The 19348-nt window shown below is 59.5% G+C and overlaps 1 protein-coding gene and 1 long non-coding RNA gene across 5 annotated transcripts; one reads left to right on the top strand and one right to left on the bottom strand.

Annotated features, from left to right (window-relative positions):
• The first annotated feature begins 3973 nt into the window (after positions 1-3973).
• LOC139826895 (uncharacterized) lies at positions 3974-9990 on the top strand. Of its 3 annotated transcripts, none has more exons than XR_011737002.1 (3): positions 3974-4037; positions 8250-8709; positions 9561-9990. It is a non-coding gene; the product is annotated as an uncharacterized lncRNA (long non-coding RNA). The 3 variants fall into 3 exon arrangements; XR_011737003.1 differs by having other exon boundaries at positions 4023-4037; positions 8469-8709; XR_011737001.1 differs by lacking the exon at positions 3974-4037 and having other exon boundaries at positions 4507-8709.
• A 77-nt stretch (positions 9991-10067) lies between these two features.
• Positions 10068-12488, bottom strand: LOC139826894 (uncharacterized). 2 transcript variants are annotated; one of them, XM_071803279.1, is made up of 3 exons: positions 12425-12488; positions 11938-12101; positions 10068-11640 (listed from the first exon to the last, which is right to left on the bottom strand). In XM_071803279.1, the coding sequence occupies exon 3, from the start codon at positions 11020-11022 to the stop codon at positions 10105-10107; it is 918 nt and encodes a 305-aa protein (XP_071659380.1). In that variant the 5' UTR covers positions 11023-11640; positions 11938-12101; positions 12425-12488; the 3' UTR covers positions 10068-10104. The 2 variants fall into 2 exon arrangements, with proteins under 2 accessions (XP_071659380.1, XP_071659381.1); XM_071803280.1 differs by having other exon boundaries at positions 10297-11640; positions 12425-12482.
• Between the last annotated feature and the right edge of the window lie 6860 nt (positions 12489-19348).

Genomic DNA, 19348 nt, shown 5'->3' with positions numbered 1-19348 from the left:
CCCAAAGCACTGTCACCCTGTGCTGGTTTATATGACAAGTCTTGGAACTGGAGGTGAGTGTGGCTGTGCTACAGTTGTCACCTCTCTGAGAAGACAACAGGAGTTTGATCAACATCAGACAGCATCCATTTCAGCTGGCTCCAAGATGGACCCAAACATGGCCAAATCTGACCCACTCAGTGATGCTGGCAGCACCTCTGGGATATTGTATTTGAGAAAGGGTAAAAAATGCTGCACAACAGCAGGTGGGAGAGAGGAGGGAGGAGATGTGAGAGAAAAGCACTGCAGACACCAAGGTCATATCCCATAGGACCCAAGCAGGTCCCTCAGCAGGGCAAAGCTTGCTCTCCTGAAATCCTGCTCTTGGCCTTGTGATCATCTCCCAGGAGCCTCAGCTGCACTTTCCCATCCCTGACTGTTCCATCCTGGCCAACTCTTTGTGGTTTTAAGTGTGAAGTCCCACAGGGCACCTCACCTCACTGACTCCTCAGTCACCCGTGTCAGGAAGATGTTGTCAATGAGCTCCAACCCCTCCTGGATGGCTGGTTCCTTGCAGATATTGGGATTTCTCAGGTCTGTCACGAGGACACTGGCTGGAAACATGAGGCTTCTTTAATTTGTCTGAAAGAGGCCTCATTTAGTTCCTCTTCCTGATCAGTGTCTCAGCAGCTGATGTCCAGTGACCACAACATTGCCCATGTTGTTCTGCCCTCTCATGCTGACTCCTCAGTGTTCAGCTGACATTGTTCCTCCCCAGGCAGAGCTCCACACATTCCTGCTGCTCTCCCACATGAAGGGAAACTATTCCTTTGACTCCAAACCTCTGGCATTATTAGTATCAGACACACAAGACCCCACTATTTCCCCAGGAGACAATATTTATAGTGTCCTGTAATGCCTCATGTTGGGAGAGACACCTTCATCAGGATAAGCCAACTGTATGCAAACTTTAGTAGTTGAGCAAATGGAGCTACAGTCCAGGGAGAGTTCAGACCTTGTGAATACCTGGTATTCACCCATCAGAAATCTCTGATTTTTGACGAGATGAAACGACGAGTTCTCAGTGACCCTGAGGAGAAGGGCCTGGGCACTCCAGGGTCCCCACACCAGCCCGTGGTGCACGCTCTCCATGAACAAGGCAGCTGCACACGGGGCTGCATGAGGAGGAGCGTGGGGACCCAGACACCTGGAGTTCTCATCCCATTCGGTTCAGCACTGGTGTGACCCCACACACACGGGGGTGTGCCAGTGTGCGGCTTCCCAGTTTGGAGAAGCAAGGAGGAACTGGAGAGTGCAGGGCTGTGCCAAGGCAGGTTCAGCACCTTGTGCACATGGTGTGGGATGCTGAGGGACCTGGGCTGCTTTGGCCCAGCAGCGCTGGGGAGGCTGCAGCAGTGCAGGAGTAGCCTGAGAGTGCTTGAAGGGTGGTTTCAGAGGTGGTGGAGGTTTTCTGCATACTGGGAAAGAGCATGGGAAAAAAATAATGGCACAAAGGGCAGCTGGGGAGGTCCAGGCTGGAGATGAGCAGGAAGGAATGTGACTGGAAGGGCAGTGCTGTGGTGGAGCAGGTCAGCAGAGGGAGTCTGCATCAGCCCAAGGCTTTGTGCTTCAAGGAACAGCTGGGGAGGATGCAGAGATCTCAGCAAAGGGAGGAAGATGCTCAGACAAGAGCAAGGTGGGGCAGCAGGGGGGATGTCTGCAGCCTGCAGGGAAAGAGGTGCAGGGGATGCCACAGCACAGGACAGGCTGTGGTGGAGATGATCAAGGGATGTGAAGAGGCTGAAAGCCCCAACAGACATGAGCTCCTTCTCCCCTTGGCTATGGCTGTTGTCTGCACCTCTGATGCCTGTGAGGAGACACCTTGTCCTTCCAGCACAGGGGCCTCATGGCCTCCTTGTCCCCAGCCAGGAACCTGGGAGGTGTGGGACCATAGTCCTGCCCTTGGCCTTGCACAGCCCCACATCACACTGTCCAGGAAGGGCCCTGAGCAATGTGGGAGGAACAGGATCTGCCTTCCCAGGGCTGGGGGTCAGGGCTTGTCCCTTTGGTTAATGAAACACATTCAGGTTTACTCAGCATCTAAGAGAACTTCACCTTGCTTTTCCTGACCTCTTGTCACTGCATCCCGTTTTCTTCTGTAACCGGACCATGGGGTCAGTTCCTCAGTAGTGTCCCTCAGTGGGACTCATTAACATTGCAAGAAACTTTGGAGTTTGAATCTGACTTCTTGAGAGGTTTCATCAGGTTCCCCTGAGGGTTTGAGGTCCATGGACTCAGCACCAAACCCACCAGAGGGGTCATTAAAGCGCCTTGGGCTGCTCCTGTGCTGCTGAGCTGGGCTGGGCTCCTGGTTCAGAGGGAGCTCCTGGCAAGCGGCAGCGCTGCAGAGAGACAGCTCTGCCCAGGAGCAGCTCCTCTGCACAGCGCAGCAGGGCTGAGGGCTCTGCCTGGGGATCTCAGGGAGACGAGCAAGGCACTGCCCTGGCTCAGAGAGCTCCGCTGAGCCCCTGCAGAGGACGCGGAGGCCAATTCACACCTGAGTTTTACATACAGAAACACTAAACCAGCCCCCAGGAGCATCCCAAGCCTCTGGAGACACTGGTACAAGCGCAGTTTCCCCTGGCGAGTCCCTTCCCACCCGCAGCTCGTGGAAGCCTCACCCAGGGTGCTGGAGAGACCCTCGGTCGGGGCACTGAGGTCCTGGGCTGCGGTCAGCGGTGTCACAGGGTGGTTGGGCAGCTCCTGGCGGGGCTGTTCACGCCGTCTCCTCTGGTGAGCCGTGCTCAGCCGCTGCTGCGCGGTCTCTGGGAGAAAGGCAGAGAGAGAAGCTGTCAGAAAAGCTTCAGGGCTTGGGCACTGTGGCCCCAGGCCCAGTGGGGAGGGTGAGGAGACACCTCCCTGATGCAGACGCTGCTGCTGCTGCTCCAGCTGCTCCTGCTGCTGCTGCGGGACCTGCTCCTCCTCTGGCCGCTTTGGGTTTAAAAGCCCAAGTCTCTTTCGCCTTGTGTTCCCTCCCCCTGAGAGGCCCCCAGTCTGGACTTTTCTTTGCTGTACCTTTTAAGTTGTATTTTGTCTTATAATTCAAGTATCTTTTTAAAATGCAAACGCCTGAGACTCTGATACAGGGAACCTGGGGACAAGAACGTTCCTGTGGCAGTTTGTGCACACGAATCCGCGTGTGGCACTGCTTTGCTGATGGAGCTGGGAAGGAAATCCTCGTCCTTCTCTGGAGCCGAAAAACCACACGCGGTGGTTGGAGAAACTGCCAGTTTGACCTGGAAGGACGAAGCCAGAATTTGAGGGCAGAAATCAGTTGCCCCAGGTCCTTAGGTCTGGAGGTTGCTCTGGGATGTTCTTCTGGTTTTTAAAGGCCATGTTCCAGAACACAACGATGCCAAGTGAAGGGTCCAGGCTGTGTTTTCCTCCCCGCGCATTTCCCTGTGTGATCTGCTCTGTGACCCCCCGTGAGCAGGGGTTGGACTGGGGGTCTGCAGAGGCCCCTTCAGCCCCACCAGGCTGGGATTCTGTGGCTCTGTGACTCTGCACTGCGGTTCCCCAGCACCCCCAGGATGTTCCACAGCCCACAGGCAACTGCAGCTTTTCCTTTTCGGGCCGATTTCTGAAAAACCCCTGGTTCTTGTGCTGGGCTTCACCTCCCGTCCGGGTACCCCGGGGTGACAGCGGGGCCTCTCCGGTGCCTTCCGCGGGCTCTGCCCGGTCGGAGCAGCAAGGCCGGCGATGGGGAGGGGTTCCCGGGGAGGGCAGAGCCCGTCCCGCGGGGCTGCGGGGACGTTTCTAGGCAGGCTCCGCGCTAAACAGCCCCGTTGCTAGGGCAGGGGGGCATTCCCAGCCCGGCGCTGCGGTAGACAGACCCGTTGCTACGGCTGCGGGGCCTTCCAGGCCGGACTCCGCGCGGCGCGGCCCCCGTCGCTATGGGAACGGGGCCCTTCCAGTGCGGGCGGCGCGCAGCATGGCGGTGCTCCTGCCGAGCGCGGCGCTGAGCGGCGTCCGGAGCGGGCGGGCGTTCGGCACGGCCGGTGAGTCCCGGGCCGGGGAGCCCCGGTTCCCCTGCGCGGGCAGCGGGAGCCGCTTGGGGCGTGGCGGGGAGAGCGCTCGGGCGGCTGAATTGCTGGCGTGGCCGGCTCGGGGAGGCGGGGGTGGCTCCGGCTCTTCCCGGGCTCTCTCGGCCTCGTCTCTTGCGCTCTGGTGAAAGCGGGAACTCTCTGGCAGCGAAGAGATGGAGTGAACAGCAGAGGCAATGCCGCTGTTCGGCGGCATTCTTTATTTCATCAGCGCTGGGCAGCACTGGTAGACGCTTGCACCTGGGCAGGAACAAGCCCAGGTTCCAGCCTAAGCTGGGGAAGGACCTGTTGGAGAGCAGCGAAGGGGAAAGGGACCTGGGGGTCCTGGGGACAGCAGGGTGACCATGAGCCAGCACTGGGCCCTTGTGGCCAGGAAGCCAATGGTACCTGGGGTGGGTTAGAAGGAGGTGGTCAGTAGGTCAGAGAGGTTCTCCTGCCCCTCTGCTCTGCTCTGGGGAGACCACCCCTGGAATATTGTGTCCAGTTGTGGCCCCTCAGCTCCAGAAGGACAGGGAACCGCTGGAGAGAGCCCAGCGCAGCCACCAAGATGCTGGAGGGAGTGGAGCATCTCCCGTGTGAGGAAAGGCTGAGGGAGCTGGGGCTCTGGAGCTGGAGAAGAGGAGACTGAGGGGGGACTCATTCCTGGGGATCAACATGGAAAGGGGGGTGTCCCGGAGGCACCCCAGGTTCATTTAAGGGACAACAGGGTCCAAAACAACTTCTGTTAAACCGGTGAGAAACAGGGTTTTAGCATCCAAAAGTGACTCGAATACAGGTTCGGATACCAGTTGAGGAAAATGATGAAGGGGCAGCAACCAATACGACAGGCGGTGCACAGAGTGCATGCACGTGGCTTCACCAAAACAGTGCCGGAGCCGTCCCTGAGTCCGGGAGGAGTCCGCACTTGCCTGAACACGGTGTGGGGTTATTTTGAAGAGATACACGTGCTGTAGTGAGTACGGAAAGTGCACACTCGCGATTCTGCGAGGGTAAATTTACAATACACTCGCAATCCTGCGATGGGCAGTTTCACTCACACCCGCGGCGGCAAGGCAGCGGAGTCTCCATCCCGGGGGGGCTCTCAGCGGCAGCATCTCGCTCGTGCTGCGAGAGACCCGCGACAAATGGGCGGAGTCTTGACGAGAGTCCCATTTTTTATTGGCTGATCACATCTGACTGTGGGCATTCCAGAAGCTTCTCTGCACCCCCACTCTGGCTGTGGGTGCCCCTGAAGCCTCCAAACATCCCCCACACTGGCTGCGGGCGCCCAGCGGCTCCCTGGCACCTCGGCGCTCCCTTCTCCTAACGGCCCTGGCCAGGGGCTCTGGGGCCAAACAAAAGAAGCTGTAGCAAAGAGAGAGGGAGATGTGTCTACTCCTTCCATGATGAAGGAGGGAGGGGGAGAGAGGGGGGTTTGCACCCTGCCACACCCACTGTCCTGTCCTGTACCCCACTATACTGCCCCTTCACCCTGCATACCCCCTCCCTACCCCCCTGCACCCCAATGTCCTCCACATGGTGCTGGTGGATGGATCCAGCTCAGCACAGGGTGGGGTGCCCGACTGCTCTTCCTGGGCCCCCCCCAAATCCTGCTGTGAACCAGCAGGTCCCAGTACAGCCCAGCACTGCTGTGCCTGCCCAGGGGGTTGCAGCCAGTGGGGGGTGCCCAGGAGTGGGTGCTGACAGTTTGGGGGAGCACCCGCCTGGCCCCAGCCCAGGGCAGCGTGTTGGGGTGATCCTGGGTCCCCACACCATGACACCCAGCAGCAGCCACTACGTGTGTGTCACAGGGCTGTGCTTGTCCCCCTGTCCCCTGCAGGGCTGGGGACACGCACACATACCCAAGCACCTCAGAGCCCCCACCACCCCCTCCCACAGGCATCCCCACTCTGATGCCTTTATCACCCTGAGCATCCTCACCTGCACCCCCATGCTCCTGGACACCAATTTAAGCCCAGCAGCCCCAGTGCTGGGATGTGTTGTGCTCAGCTCTGTTCCCTGTGCCCACTTTGGGGGTTTCCTGCTTTATCTGCCCCCACTTAGGTGTTTTATTTCCCCCTGATGGATGCTGGATGTGCAGTGGGACCTGCTGCTGTTGCCATGGTCCCCCTTTGCTGCCCAGGGTGGGGGTGCTGGGACCACCTGCAGCCCCAGCTCATTTGGGGGGTGATGACTGGCAAACCAGCCTTCCCCCCACCCTGGGGGCACCCATTCTGCCCCCCTCTCTGTGCACTCTAGGTTCTCCCCATCCCTCTTCCCCTCTGCATCCTCTCTCCAGTTCCTCTGATCCCAAATATCACAGCTCCTGTGCTTCCCCCTCACACCCCCCATGCCCCAGATTCTTTCCTGGGTCTCCCCGATTCCTCTTTACCCCTCCAAATCCCCTCCAGCTCCGTTGCCCTCCGCAGGGCTTTGCTCCTGTCCCCTGCTCAATCACCTCTATCCCCACCGAGCACCTTCAGCTTGGCTCTGGTCCCTGCATGCTCACTCCCACCCTGTGTGACACCCCCTGCACCGTCCCATCCCTTTCCCCCTCCCCATATACACTTGGATCCTCTCTGAACCCGTCTCCAAGACCCTCCCTGGGTTTCTGTGCCCCCTGCTCTGCTCCAAGCTCCTCTGGGGCCACCCAGACCCCTCTGTCCCTTCCTCTGCTCCCCGTGCAGCAGAGTGGCCTGTGAGAGCTCGGGCAGGATGTGCTCCCCGTGTTCCCCCTGGATGGGACCCTGCCCCACGGTCTCACAGCGAATAGAGCCTGGAAAGAGGCTTTGCTGTCATCCGCTCTGGGTCGCCCATGGCGTGGCTGGGCTGGGACAAGCACCAGCCGCCTCCTTCCCCAGGGGAGCTGGAGCTGGTCACATCGTTGTGCAGGTTTTGGCAGTCGTTCTCCTTGCTGGTGTTCTTCAGATGACCTGAATCCCAGAGCACAAAATCTTTCCTATTGAGATTTCTCCCAAACAGGCACGGGTGTCAGAGCCGGCGAGCTCCAGAGTGAGCGCTGTGCTGTCCCCGCGCTGTCCTTTGTCCCTGCGTGAGCAGTGAAAGCCGGGCAGCTGTGTGGGGGTGTTATTTTTCTCTGCTAAAGTGGCTGAAGCATTTCAAAGGGTTTCCCCAGGTGTTCTTGGCAGAGAGCTAAAGCCAGGCACATTTCCCTGGCCTCTGCATCACCCAAGACACTTCAGTTCTGCTTTTCCACCAAGCTGAGTGGTGTTGTCGATGCGCTGGAGGGAAGGGGTAGCATCCAGAGGGACCTGGACAGGCTGGGGGGTCCATGTGAACCTCGTGAAATTCAACCAGGCCAAGTGCAAGGTCCTGCACCTGGGTCAGGGCAATACCCAGTACCAGCACAGACTGGGGGAGGATGGATGGATGGATGGATGGATGGATGGATGGATGGATGGATGGATAGCAACCCTGTGGAGAAGGGCTGGTGGGTGACAAAAGGGACATAAGTCTGCAATGTGCATTTGCAGCCCAGAGAGCCAAGTGTCTCCTGGGCCACATCACCAGCAGGTGGAGGGAGGGGATGCTCCCCCTCTGCTCTGCTCTCCTGGGGCCCCCCAGAGAACCGAGTCCAACTCTGGGTTGTCTGGCACAAGACAGACATGGACCCCAGGGGCTCTGTCCCTCTGTCACCAGTGCTGCCTCAGTCCCACCCTGCTCCCTCCAGCATTTTAGAACGATGCTAAAACCCAACCTGTGGCTGGTGATGCCAACCCAGGCGATGTGTGGGTCAAAAATCACCATCACATATATTAACCCTCCTAAAACCAACATGGAAATGGCAGATGTTTGTGCCTCCTTGTGTGGATGCAGCTCTGGCTGCCTCGTCCCGCATCCCACCCTTGCAGCTCCAGGACAGACCCCACACTGGTGGCCCTGCCTGCATCTCCCGTCCCAGAACAGCCAAAGGAGCCGCTTGTTTTGGCCTCCAACTGGCTGATTTAGCCTGGTTCCCTTTCTCCATGAAGGATAAAACCCGGTGCTGAGGCTCCGGTGTCAGTCCCAGCCTGTGCCTACCCTTCGTTGTGTGTCATTTCATGTGATTTTGATCACATCCTTGAAAACAAAAAGAACCTCCAACCCACTCAGTCTCAGCCCTCCCAAGGCAGAGATATTTCCGCGTGGTGAACGCTCCCATGCAAATTCTCCCATGTCCTATTTTAGGTTTCTCGCCGGCACTGGCTGCAGACAACTGCGCTGGAGCTCCTGTCAAGCCTTAGACAAGGGTCTCAGGGATATGGGTCAGTGCCAGGGGTGGGTTATGGTTGGGTTCCATGATCTTGAGGGTCTTTTCCAACCAAAATGATTAATGAGTTTTTAGGGTTTATCCCAAATGATGGGAACCCCCGGTTCCAGCTCTGCTCTTTACCAAATACCTTTTAGAGGCTGAAGAGGAAGGATACGCAACACCTCAGCATACGGAGGGTCTTCCCCAAAGCTTCCCAGTGTCCCTTCTGTCTCCTCTGCACATCAGGGCAGGGCACAAGGGACAAAGTACCACCAGCACGCTCTGAAAGGTCATCATTTCTACCAGCTGCAACCTGATCTGGGTGAAGATGTCCCTGCTCATGGCAGAGGTTGGACTGCATGAACTGTGAAGGTCCCTTCCAACCCAAACTGTTCTGTGAGTCTGATGGCTGCACTCCAGTGGCGGGGATTCAGTTCAGGAGGGACCCAGGTTTTCAGGAATGCGGACCCAGGAGTTTGGGAGAGAGGACCCAGGAGTCCTGGAGAGAGGACCCAGGCGTCCGGGAAAGGGACCCAGGAGTTCAGGCGGGGATTCAGGTCAGGAGGGACCCAGGAGTTCGGGAAAGGGACCCAGGAGTTCGGGAAAGGGACCCAGGCGTTCAGGAAAGGGGACCCAGGAGTTCGGGAAAGGGACCCAGGAGTTCGGGAGAGAGGACCCAGGAGTTCAGGTGGGGATTTAGTTCAGGAGGGACCCAGGAGTACCCCTAAGGACCCAGTAGTTGGGGAGGGACCCAGGAATTTGGGAAAGGGACCCAGGAGTCCTGGAGAGGGGACCCAGGAGTTCGGGAAAGGGGACCCAGGGGTACCCCTAAGGACCCAGTAGTTGGGGGGGGACCCAGGAGTGCCCCAAGGGACCCAGGAGTTCAGGAGAGAGGACCCAGGCGTTCGGGCGATCCCGCTGCGTGGCCACGCCCCCTCCCCATCACCCCGCCCCCCTCTCCTTGGCCCCGCCCCCTCCGCCCCTGCACCGCGCGGCCTCCCCGGAGCCGAGCGGGCTCCGTCCCTCTCCTCCCCCCCCGCCCCCCCTGTGCTCCGGGTGCCGAGTTCGAATCCCCCCGCAGCCGCCTCCTCCCCCCGCTCCCTCGGTGTGCGGGGCCTTGCGGGAGCGCTGCGTGCGGGGCAACGCGGGGCGGGAGCCCCCGGTGCCCCCGGGATGCGTGAGGGCGGCCGGCAGGGCCTGCGGCTGAGAGGAATCAACCTGACAAGAGGTTTTGTTCCATGGAACAGGACAGGATGGGTCTTCCCTGAATATCGCTGGATCTCTTACAGTTGGATTAATATTAGGATGGCAACCAGCCCTGTAGCCATAGAACTCTTGTAATCAGTAACCAAACTCTGTTCTTAAAGCTGACATAGATTTATGGTATATTCTTACAAGGCAGGTAACTGTAACCGAGCCTTATTCTTAAGGTGGACATAGATTTACGATATATTCTTTTAAAGTTGGTACCGTAGAAAATAACTGATAATTGTAGCATCTTTTAGATAGGAAGTTTGTGTTATTACAGGTGTGGAATATTCTAATGGTTGTCAGGGGTGTAATGAATATGTATGTGACTGACTTGTATAATAAGGTATGGTCTGAATCAGCTGTTGGAAGCTTTGGGTGCGAACCCCTGGTTTCCCAGCGCTGGAATAAAGCACCGCATGGAACTGTGCCCGTGGTTCTGTGTCCTGATTGCTGACATTAGCACAAATCACAACTGCATTTTTCACATCCTCCTCCTCCTCCTCCTCCCGCTCCTGTCCGGGATGTGCAGCTGCAGCAGGCTCAGTGCCAGGGCCACAAGGTGCAGGGGCACCAAGAGCGGGGCCGCAGCCGAGCGGGTCCAGCAGAGCCTTGGGGAGGGCTGCCCTTGGAGCAGGGCCGGAGCTCCAGCCCTCTCCCTGCAGGCCTTTCCCTGCCCCCCCAGCGCTCACCCACTGCCCAGCGCAGCCTCACAGCCACCAAGGAAACACCCACAGCGTGAGACCCAGCGGTTTGCAGGGGGGGCTTTACTGATGGGGGCAAGAGCTGGTGCCAGCAGCCTGGCCGGCACTGGCGCTCGTCACGCCGGAGAAGGCTCTTGCTGGACGTCTCTCTCGCGAGCCTCAGCGCCTGAGACGGTCTCCTGGCACTGGCCGACGTGGAGCAGATCCGCTCTCCAGAGCTGCGGAGTTGAGTACAAAGCTCTGCAGTCTTGTATGCACAGAGGTGCAGAGCAACAAGTCTGGTCAGGACACCTGTGGTGGGATCTGCTGCTGTCTGGAGAGAGCAGGTCCAGGTCCCTGGGGTGCAGTCCCACCCTGCTGCTCTCCGTGCCCCCAGGGCTGTCAGGAAAACACCCTCTTTGCCCAGCTCTGGCCTGAAGCTGGCCCACAGCCCCTTTTTCAGAGGCGAGCACTCCAAAAGGCAAACACTCAACTGGGAATGCTCTTTCCCCAGTTGTTTTTCACGGCCTGCGGTACCTGGGCCTCCCATTGCTCTGGCTCTTTTTTCCAGGCCTTTGGCGGTGCCACTGCTGCGCTTCTGCTCTATCTTGCTGCACAAGGACTCCCAGAGCTTGCGTGTTTCCTCCTCCGTGCACACGCGGGGCTGCGCCTGCAGGACCACGGCAATGCAGCAGCAGGCAGTGTTGGTGTCCCTGGCAGGGGCTGGGGGGATTTCAGCGCCCCCCTCCCTCCTGCCCCTTCTTTTCAGCCTCTCCATCAGCCCTGCTTTGCTCACGGTCCCGACTGCAGAGCCTTTCTGCAACGACCCCTGAGCCAAGGGAGCGCGGGGCTGAAAGCAACCCGGCTGCTTGCTGTCCCAGACCAGCCTGGCCGCACCGTTGCGCCGTCGCCATTACAAACGCCACCACATCGAGCCTTGGGGACGTACCGGTCCTGCCCTCCTCTCCCCCGCCTTGGCAGGGGGTGCAGCCTGGGGTGCAGCTTCCCGCAGGTGTTGGCTGCTGCCTGCCTCTTTCCCCGACCGTTCCCAGCGCAGCACGGCCAGCTCGCTGCAGACACACAGCGGGAGGAGGTGGTGTGAGCACAGGAGCGCGCTCCAGCCGGGCTCCCAGCTGGGCGCCAGCCGCGGCCGCAGGAGCGGCTCTGCCGAGAGGCCGGTGCCAGGAGAAGCGGCTCTCTCCCGCGGGGCTGCGGGGAGCAGGAGGAAGGGACTGCGGGAGAGGAAGCGCTGCCCGTGTCCGGAGAGATTTACCACTGGAGCTTGTCCTGCAGATCCAGCTGCTCATCCCTCTCCCCTCTCCTCTTGCGGGCCACCTGCCCCAGGATGCAGGTCACCACCTCCCGCAGGGCCCGGTCTGTCCGTGGGGAAAGGCTCCTGCAACAGCAAGGACAAAGTCTCCCTGACTCTGCAGCTGGGACCGTCCTGCCTCTTCCCACACTCAGCCCCACAGCTATGCGGCCCCGTTCTGCCCCACAGCCCCCTGGAGGCAGGAGGGGTTTCAAGCCCCTGCTCTGGCCCCTGCCGTGGGGTCTAACCCAGCCCGTTCCCGTGGCTGCAGAAATCCCCGGGCGCCCTGTGCAGCCCCGTGGCTCGGGGGTTGGCTCCCTGTACCCACCACCTCTGGCTCACCCCCACCGCCCCAGGGCTCGGCTGGAGCGGGCACACTCGTACCGCTTCGGGGGGACGCTGTTGTCCTCAGGGACTGTGGGGGGCTCTTCTCCGGCCTCTTCCCAGTCCTCCATAATGGTCCTGATCTCCAGCAGGTCCCAGCTGGACTCGTCTGACTCCACGCTGCTCGGGGAGCTGTCTGAGGAGCACTCGGGGGAGCTGGATTCCTGCACAGGAGGAGACTCTCACACAACAGCCCCGCACCCGGAGGGTGCTGCATCCCAGCACGCAGACCCCAGAACACTTCTGGATGGACCACAGGGGACAGGGAGAACCGGGAGAAGGAGCTCAGCAGGCCCTGGGGTGACCTCTGAGTGTCACCAGGGTTTCACTGCAACTCTGTGTCCCCCTTCTTGCTCAGGAAGGGCAGCATCACCCGCCCGGCTCTGCTGCAGCAACGCTGCTGTGACGGCTTGGGTGCCAGAGGTGCTTTGCGGTCTCAGCCGCCCCGCGGGAGAAAGTGCTCTTCTTCTGCAGGAATCCCAAGTACCTGGCTCCTCTGCATCTCCTCTGGGTTTTCTGCCTTTCCTTCCACACCGGGTGTCTCCTTTTCTGCCTCGGCCTTTGCTGTCATTGCTCCGGCTGACGGCCGTTTACTTTTTTCCCCTACCGCCGCCTCTTTTTTCTCCTTTTCCTCTCCTTCCAGGAATTTCTGGATATACTGTGGAAGCTTCTCCTCTTTCTTCTTCTGCCGTTTATTCTGGAGGCCGAATGAAATGCAATAGCAGGCAGCATTAGTCTGTCCTGCCACGGCTGAGCTGTTTCCCTCCCTTCCCTCCCTTCTCTTCTGCCTCGCTGTCCACGCTGGTTTGCTCCCAGGTTCCCGCAGGCTCCACCGAGGAGCCCGTCTGGAATGACCAGGGAGATCAGCCACCACCGGGCTACAAACCAGCCGGCAGCTGGCGAGCCCAGACCAGCCCTGCAGCCACCGGGCCGACAGAAACAGCCCCACGTGAGGGCTCTGGGGGTGTTTCCAGGCTGCTGGAAGTGACAAGTATATTCTCAACTGACAGTGACCCGCCTCTCTCCAAGCAAACACCAAAGCAACCGGTCAGTGGTCCCGTGAACACCCAGTGAAGAATCTTGTGAGCACTGGCATGTGTGGAGCAACGCTGCTCTACAGTCCAGTAGAATGTGCTCCTGCAGCATCCGGTGTCGGGTACCTTTTCTCTCCTCTCAATGGCTCTGGCTATGAAGTCCACTTCTCTGGGTGCAACCAGAGGCGGTAGCTTTCCTTTCTCCTCCTTTTCCTTCAAGCAGCTCCTCTGGATGACCGGTAGCTGCCTGCAAAGACACAACAGGGCGTGTTGGCAGGAGCGCAGGAGGAGCTGGTTCTGCATCCTGTGCTTCCAGGTGGCGCCCCTGCTTCTGCAGCAGAACGGGCTCTGCTCACATCCTTGTGATCAAGTCCCCAGGCACAGAGAAGACCCCAAGCTGTCAGCCTCGGATGTGCCCAACAGCCCCTCTGCAACCCAGGATGCCCAGGTCTCGGCCCTCTCTTGCTGGAGCACCCAGAGGAACAGGGTCCTGTGCCCGGAGATAGCGCTACGCCCTGTACGGGCAGGTTGGGCGCTGGGGACACAGTGTCAAAGGGAGGAGGACACGACCCCACGGAAAAGCCATCCTGCCACTGAGCTCTCCGTAAGACAGGCGTCAGCGCAGAAGAGGCTCCTGGTTGCTCAGGGCCATCCTCTGCAGTAACTAACTGCAGAACTCTGTTCTCAGCAAACAGAAAGGCCAGGCTCATTTCAACCTGAAGGGAAAGCCAAAATGACCTTCTGCTCCTGGAACGAGCCTTTGCACTTGACTACTCAAGAGATCTGCACATCGGAAGGGAAGAAAGAAATGGTGGTGCCAGCAGAGTCTGCCAAGAAGCTGCAGACACTGCCATGAGCAAGAAACCATGAGTCAGTGGGACGTGGGCAAAGCGCACGTGGGGTGTTTCCGGGAGAAACGTCTCGCTCCCACAGAGACCGGAGCAGGGGGCCACGCTCACCCGTTTATGCGAGTGTCTCACCTGGCGCGAGGCTCACTCCCCTCGGCTTTCTGACCCTGCTCCGGCGTCACAGTCAGGGCAGGTAACCGATGTGGAGGAAGCCTGGCTCGACGGAGGAGGCGCTTCCCGGCAGCATCCTCTAGAAACGGGAAAGGAGACGGTTCTTCAGAACAGCATCTCGGTGTTGTTCTGGGAACCGGGTGCCACTCGTGTGCCAGTTCCAAGGAGAGTGACGTGCGGGTCTGCTCAGGGCTGTGGTAACACTGGGGAAGGTGGTCCTTTTCATCCCTTTGGGGGAAAGCCATGTTTCCTGGGAGGTCTTAGGCCTCTTCTGACACTGTTTTTTCATCCAACGCCCCATGCCCACAGTGCACCGTTATTCCCTGGGGAAGACTGTTTGCATGGCTTTCTCTCATCCGTGTGCTGAAATGGGGGGTTCCATGGGAGATACTGGTGCTGTCCAGGAGTCATTCTGGGGAGGGGAATCATTTATCTCAAGGGAACCCGGCTCTGGGGTTTCTGCCTTGGTCCCGTGCACACAGATTTGCTGCTGGGGCAGGTTCACACCACAGGCCATCACCTTTTCCCTTCACACATCCGTTCAGGTCTATCAGCGCTGGCACTTTGGGCACGGTCTCAAGTTGGTACCTGGCAGAGGAAGAAGGCAGCAGGCTGAAGAAAGGACACCACGTTGTTTCCCACCGCAGCCCAACCCGGAGGGACGCAGCAGAAGCTCCAGTGCCGGGAGAGGCCCCGTCAGCCTGTGCCCGCGTTTCTCCATCCTTCCCTGAGAATGGCCGTCCTCCCACAAAACCCCCTTGCTGCTGCTGGGGAAATGACTCTGCTCATCGCGCACATGGAGAGCAGAGTATTATCTAGTGCTCTGGTTTTCTAAGACGCCTTTGAATTCTGATCTTGCCCTCCGAGTTCCTCGTAGAGCCTTGCAGATTAACGTTTACAGACCTAAGAGCAGTCTCTCCCAGAGAGGAAAGAAAAGGAGCAGGAGAAACGTAGCGGGAAATGTTGCCTAAATGCGTCTCTAGGCCCACAGCAGGACAGATGCAGAAGCTGTGCCACTGTCCCCCGTTCCTCAAGTGAAGTCAAACGTACCATGGCAGGACGACAACACGTCCAGAAGAGGTCTGGGAAGCAGCGGTGTCATGGCGTGAGATGACCGAGTCCCTCATCTCCGGCATCTGCAACGAGGACAGAGGCGGATGACGGGAGGAGCGGATGCTGGGAAGGGCCGGCTGCTCGCTCCGCCTCAGCCCAGCGCCAGCAAAGAGCCAGAGCCGCCCAAGGGCTCTGGGCTCAGCAAGCCTTGCTCTGCCTGTGCCTCTGCTCCCGGCCCCCAGAGTGGGGTACGCAGCGCTCCCCGCCATCAACGCCGGCCTTTTCTCGCAAAGGGCAGCTCCTCTGGGGGCGGCTCTTGCAAAGCTGGGCCATTGCACGCCAGGGAGGTGCTCTGCAGAGAGCCTGCTGTGCTCTAGAGCTCCAGGAGCCCAGGGGCTGAACGAGGCATGGCCGGCCAGGGGAAAGCAGCCCCCAGAAAGCATTTCAGAAGCAGCAGGAGTGGCGCTGGGAAAGTGAAAATCCTACCTCGAGAAGAGCTTGCAGCATCTTGCCAGCGCCATTCAGCCTTTCCAGAAAGTCTAAGTAAAATCTCATTTTCACGTCTTTTCCCTGGACAATCAGCATGCCCACGTCCCTCCAGATGATGGCAACGTTCTGCCCGTTCTCTACGCAGGCATGGAAAAGGTGCGTGGTCCTTTCCATGTAGAGCTGCACGGTGCCCTCAGAGACAGCGTTCTCTGAGGCTATCTGAGCATACGGCAGTTGCTCGAAATCTTGGTGGCCTGAAAGACGAGAGAAGAGGAACACATGAGCTTGCAGACCTGCTGGGCAGGCTACAATCAAAGGTCTGCAGCCTCCAGGCCCTCGGGCAACACTTTGGTACTGGGCTGTCTGGCTGGGCCAGCGCCTCTGAGGAGACGCTCGGCTTGTCCCTTCCTCTTAAAGTGGGCAGTGAGGTGCGGAGCAGACAGCGGTGGCTTCTCTGATACAGAAAGGGAAACAAAGAGTCTTAGGCACTTGGTGGGAAGAAGAGTGACTGCGGGACAAAGTGGGGAGATAGGCGCCAGGTCCCAGGGCAGCTGGAGGGTGCCAGCCCACACTCGGTGCTGTCGTTGTCTTTAGAGAGAAACGCACCCCAAACACAGCCCCAAGCTCCTGGTGCTCCCCGGGGTCCCACAACAGCTGCCCCAAAGGCAGCAGTGACCAGAAGGCGCAGGTGTCCCGCCAGTGGCTTTTGGAAGGAACCGTCTTTCCCCCCTGGGTTTCCCCTGCTTTTCCCCCGTGCAAGGAGGCTGAGGGAGCTGGAAGAGCCCCGGCATTTGCCTGGACGAGGTCTAGAGCAGCGGAAAGGGGGAGCAAGAGTTGAAGCATCATGGAACCAGAAGACACCACACCAAGGAAGCTGTGAGGGACCCTGTTGTTGAAGCAGGACAAAGAGAGTGCGCTCTTAGCTGCATTGTCCTCTGGTGATTCTTTAAAACAAACAGCTGGGCAGGGTCCTTTCACAGCCGGCTGGCTTTGTCGAGTGGAGCTCTTGGCAGGGCCGCGGTGGGTGGTTGGTGCTCCCCTCAGTCACTTCTGGAGACCACAGCACCCCTCCCACCCTGCTCAAGGCCAGCGCCGCTTTCACGCTGCTCACCAGGAAAGTCTGTGCAAGCACAGCGGAGCTCACGGTCCTGCGCAACAGCCTTTTCAGGTTGGAACATGGGTCTCTCCACGATCACCAGATCCTGGTCACTGAGGGCTACTCGCTTCGTGACAACCGCAAAAGTCCCGATTCCGGGAATGCGGACAGCCTGGAACAGAGGAGATGGCGGATGGGAAGAAGCCTTGGAGGGGCAGACGGGTGACTTGTCAGAGGAGGCTGATGGTGTTTTGTGCCCTGCCCTGGCCTGAGGTACAAAGGAGCAAGATGGGCTCCTTGGGAGAACACAAACAGGGGCTGCGCTTTTCCCTCGCACCCCCCTTCAGCTACGAAGAACCAAATAGGTGAGGGAAAGCTGACAAACACCCTCTGGCTCAATCAGATAGAAGGCAGGGGGTTCCCACGCTTGGAATAAATCCAGATGTGTCCCAGGCTTCCAGGTTTTCACATGCAACTCTGACGGGGGGACCTTCTTGTACATCTGAATGGACAGAGAAGGTGTCCACGTCACTGTGTGCATTGCAGTGTTGTGCTGGGGCGTTGCTCCTGCTTTCAACGGAGGGGAAGAACAGCTGCACCCGATTGCAAAGGGCTGTCAGGACTTGATCAGCGTTCATCAGGGTGTGAGGGGAGAAGGAGGTGAGGCCCACCTGGTGGAGAGCCAGCTGCAGGCTGAGGTGATACGATGTGCTGGCCCAAATCTTAGCGAACTCTGGAAGAACAAGGGAAAGACCCGTCATGCTCTGAGGCAGCAAGCTCAAGACCGTTCGGCCCACTCCTGTCCAAGGAGCGATGCATCTTCCACTCAGGCATTTCAGGTGGTCTCTCTCCAGCCCGGCAAGAACCAAGGGACACCTCATGCTGCCTCCAAGGGGCTCCTTTCCTTGCGGGTGCAGCTCTCCAGGGTGTGACCCACTCCCACAGGAAGCCGGCAGTGCTCTGCCCTGCCCGCGGGGGCATGGGGCTGCGCTCCACGCGGCTCTCGGAGGCTCAGGGCAGGCCCTGGTGTCTCCCCAGCAGGGGCCAGTTTTGCCGGGTCACATCTCTGAACACACAGAGCCCACGTGGCCCACGAGCACCTTCAGCTCTTCCATTCAGACGTGAGCTCAGCGTGGGCAATGCCCAGCGCCAGGCAAGGGCAGCCCCTTGGGGTCAGGGGCTTCTGCCTGGGCTGCCCCAGGAAGGCAGGGGCCACGTCAGGGAGGGAACCAGGAGCCCTGGCTGCCACATCAGCCCCTCAGCCCTTTGGGATGGTCAAGCAGGTCCCTCCTTGCACTCACCACTCCTGAGCAACCACCCCCCACAGTCCTCGGGTTTCCATGCCTGATTTCAGAGATGTCCTTGACCCAGACACACATGTGAAATTGGGCCTGAAGGCCTTACCATAACGCTCCAGCTTCTCAATAGTTGGGCTCAGGTGAGGCTGCAAGAAGAGCTGTCTTGCCATCTTTGTTCCACTCCTGCTTCAAGTCAACAACTGCAGAGAGTGGCTGGACAATGGCTTTACTGCTTCTCCTTGTCCTCGTCCTTCTCCTCCTCCTTCTTCTCCTGATCCTTCTTCTCCTTCTCCTCCTCCTCCTTCTTTTTCTCTCTCCTCCTCCTCCTTCTCCTTCTCCACCCTTCACCTCCTTGGTGCTGTCCTGCTCCCTCTCTCCGCCTTCTCCTCCTCACTGCAGAGCAGCTACTCCAGAGCAGAGCGGTGCGAGAGCAGCTCTCAGCACTTGGAGTCCACTCGGCCTCACCGGGTGAGTGGGGCAGACGCTGGTCACGACAGGGACAGGGGGGCTGTCACCACTGTGACGTGTGGCTGTCCCACTGTGACCCCGGACCGTGTCACAGAGGGGCTGCACACACCCTCCCCCCAGGCCCTGCCAGGGGCTCTGCAGTGGGCAGGGGCTTCCGGGAGCTGCCCCCACCCCACTGTCTCCTGAGCGGGAGGGGTTTCCCCAGGCCACCCCTGCCATGTCCCCACATGGGGACACCGGGCTGCAAGGGCCGATGGGCTTCCTTCCACCCTTCCCCGCTTCTTCCTGCCCCTCTCACCCAACGTGTCTGCAGCGGGGAGCGCGGCTGCCCTGCCTGGCGCAGCTTGGGCAGGCGATGGCTGCTCACACCGGCTTTGGAGCCGGCTGCACCCCTCTCCCACCGGCCCCGGCAGCACCGGACCTGCTCCCACACGGGTCCCGCTGCAGCTCCCGCTGCTCACGGTTCCCAGTGCCATGGAGAGGACTGCTCTGATTTGCTGAAGGTGCTGAGGGGGGTGCCGTTGCCAAACTCGGGGAGGGGGTTCAGGCTGCCGAACCAAACAGGGTGGTGGTGGATGGCCGCTGCTCCCTTGGTGTTCCCAGGAGAGAGGCCTGGTCCATGCAGCAGCACTCGCGGTGCCCTAGGGCTCATTAACGCTCCGTGCCACAGGTCGCCCGGCTCCAGGCCGCCCGCCTGGTCCCACGGGCCGTCGAAGGGCTCAGGGTCGATAACTCTTGCGGGAATGGCAGGGTGTGCGGTTCCAGCTAAAGGGCCTTGGACAGGTTACACGGAAGTGTTTTCTATGGGTGTAAGACGTGATGGCCCAGACCAGTGAGAACGATATCTCGGGTCAGAAAACCACCCCCGTGTGTGCGATGTGTGAATGTTGGGCCTGGGCGTGTGAACGAGTGGGTCGGAATGCCGCCCACAAGATACGCATGGGAACGTGACTG

This window comes from Patagioenas fasciata, unplaced genomic scaffold, assembly GCF_037038585.1.
Source record: "Patagioenas fasciata isolate bPatFas1 unplaced genomic scaffold, bPatFas1.hap1 Unplaced_6, whole genome shotgun sequence".
Classification (NCBI taxonomy): domain Eukaryota; kingdom Metazoa; phylum Chordata; class Aves; order Columbiformes; family Columbidae; genus Patagioenas; species Patagioenas fasciata.
The sequence above is the reverse complement of the archived record's forward strand: the minus strand, read 5'-3'. Positions and strand labels throughout refer to the sequence as shown.

Excerpts from the sequence above, each read along its gene's own strand:
- LOC139826894 (XM_071803279.1), bottom strand. The coding sequence starts at position 11,022 with ATGGAGAGGCTGAAAAGAAGGGGCAGGAGGGAGGGGGGCGCTGAAATC.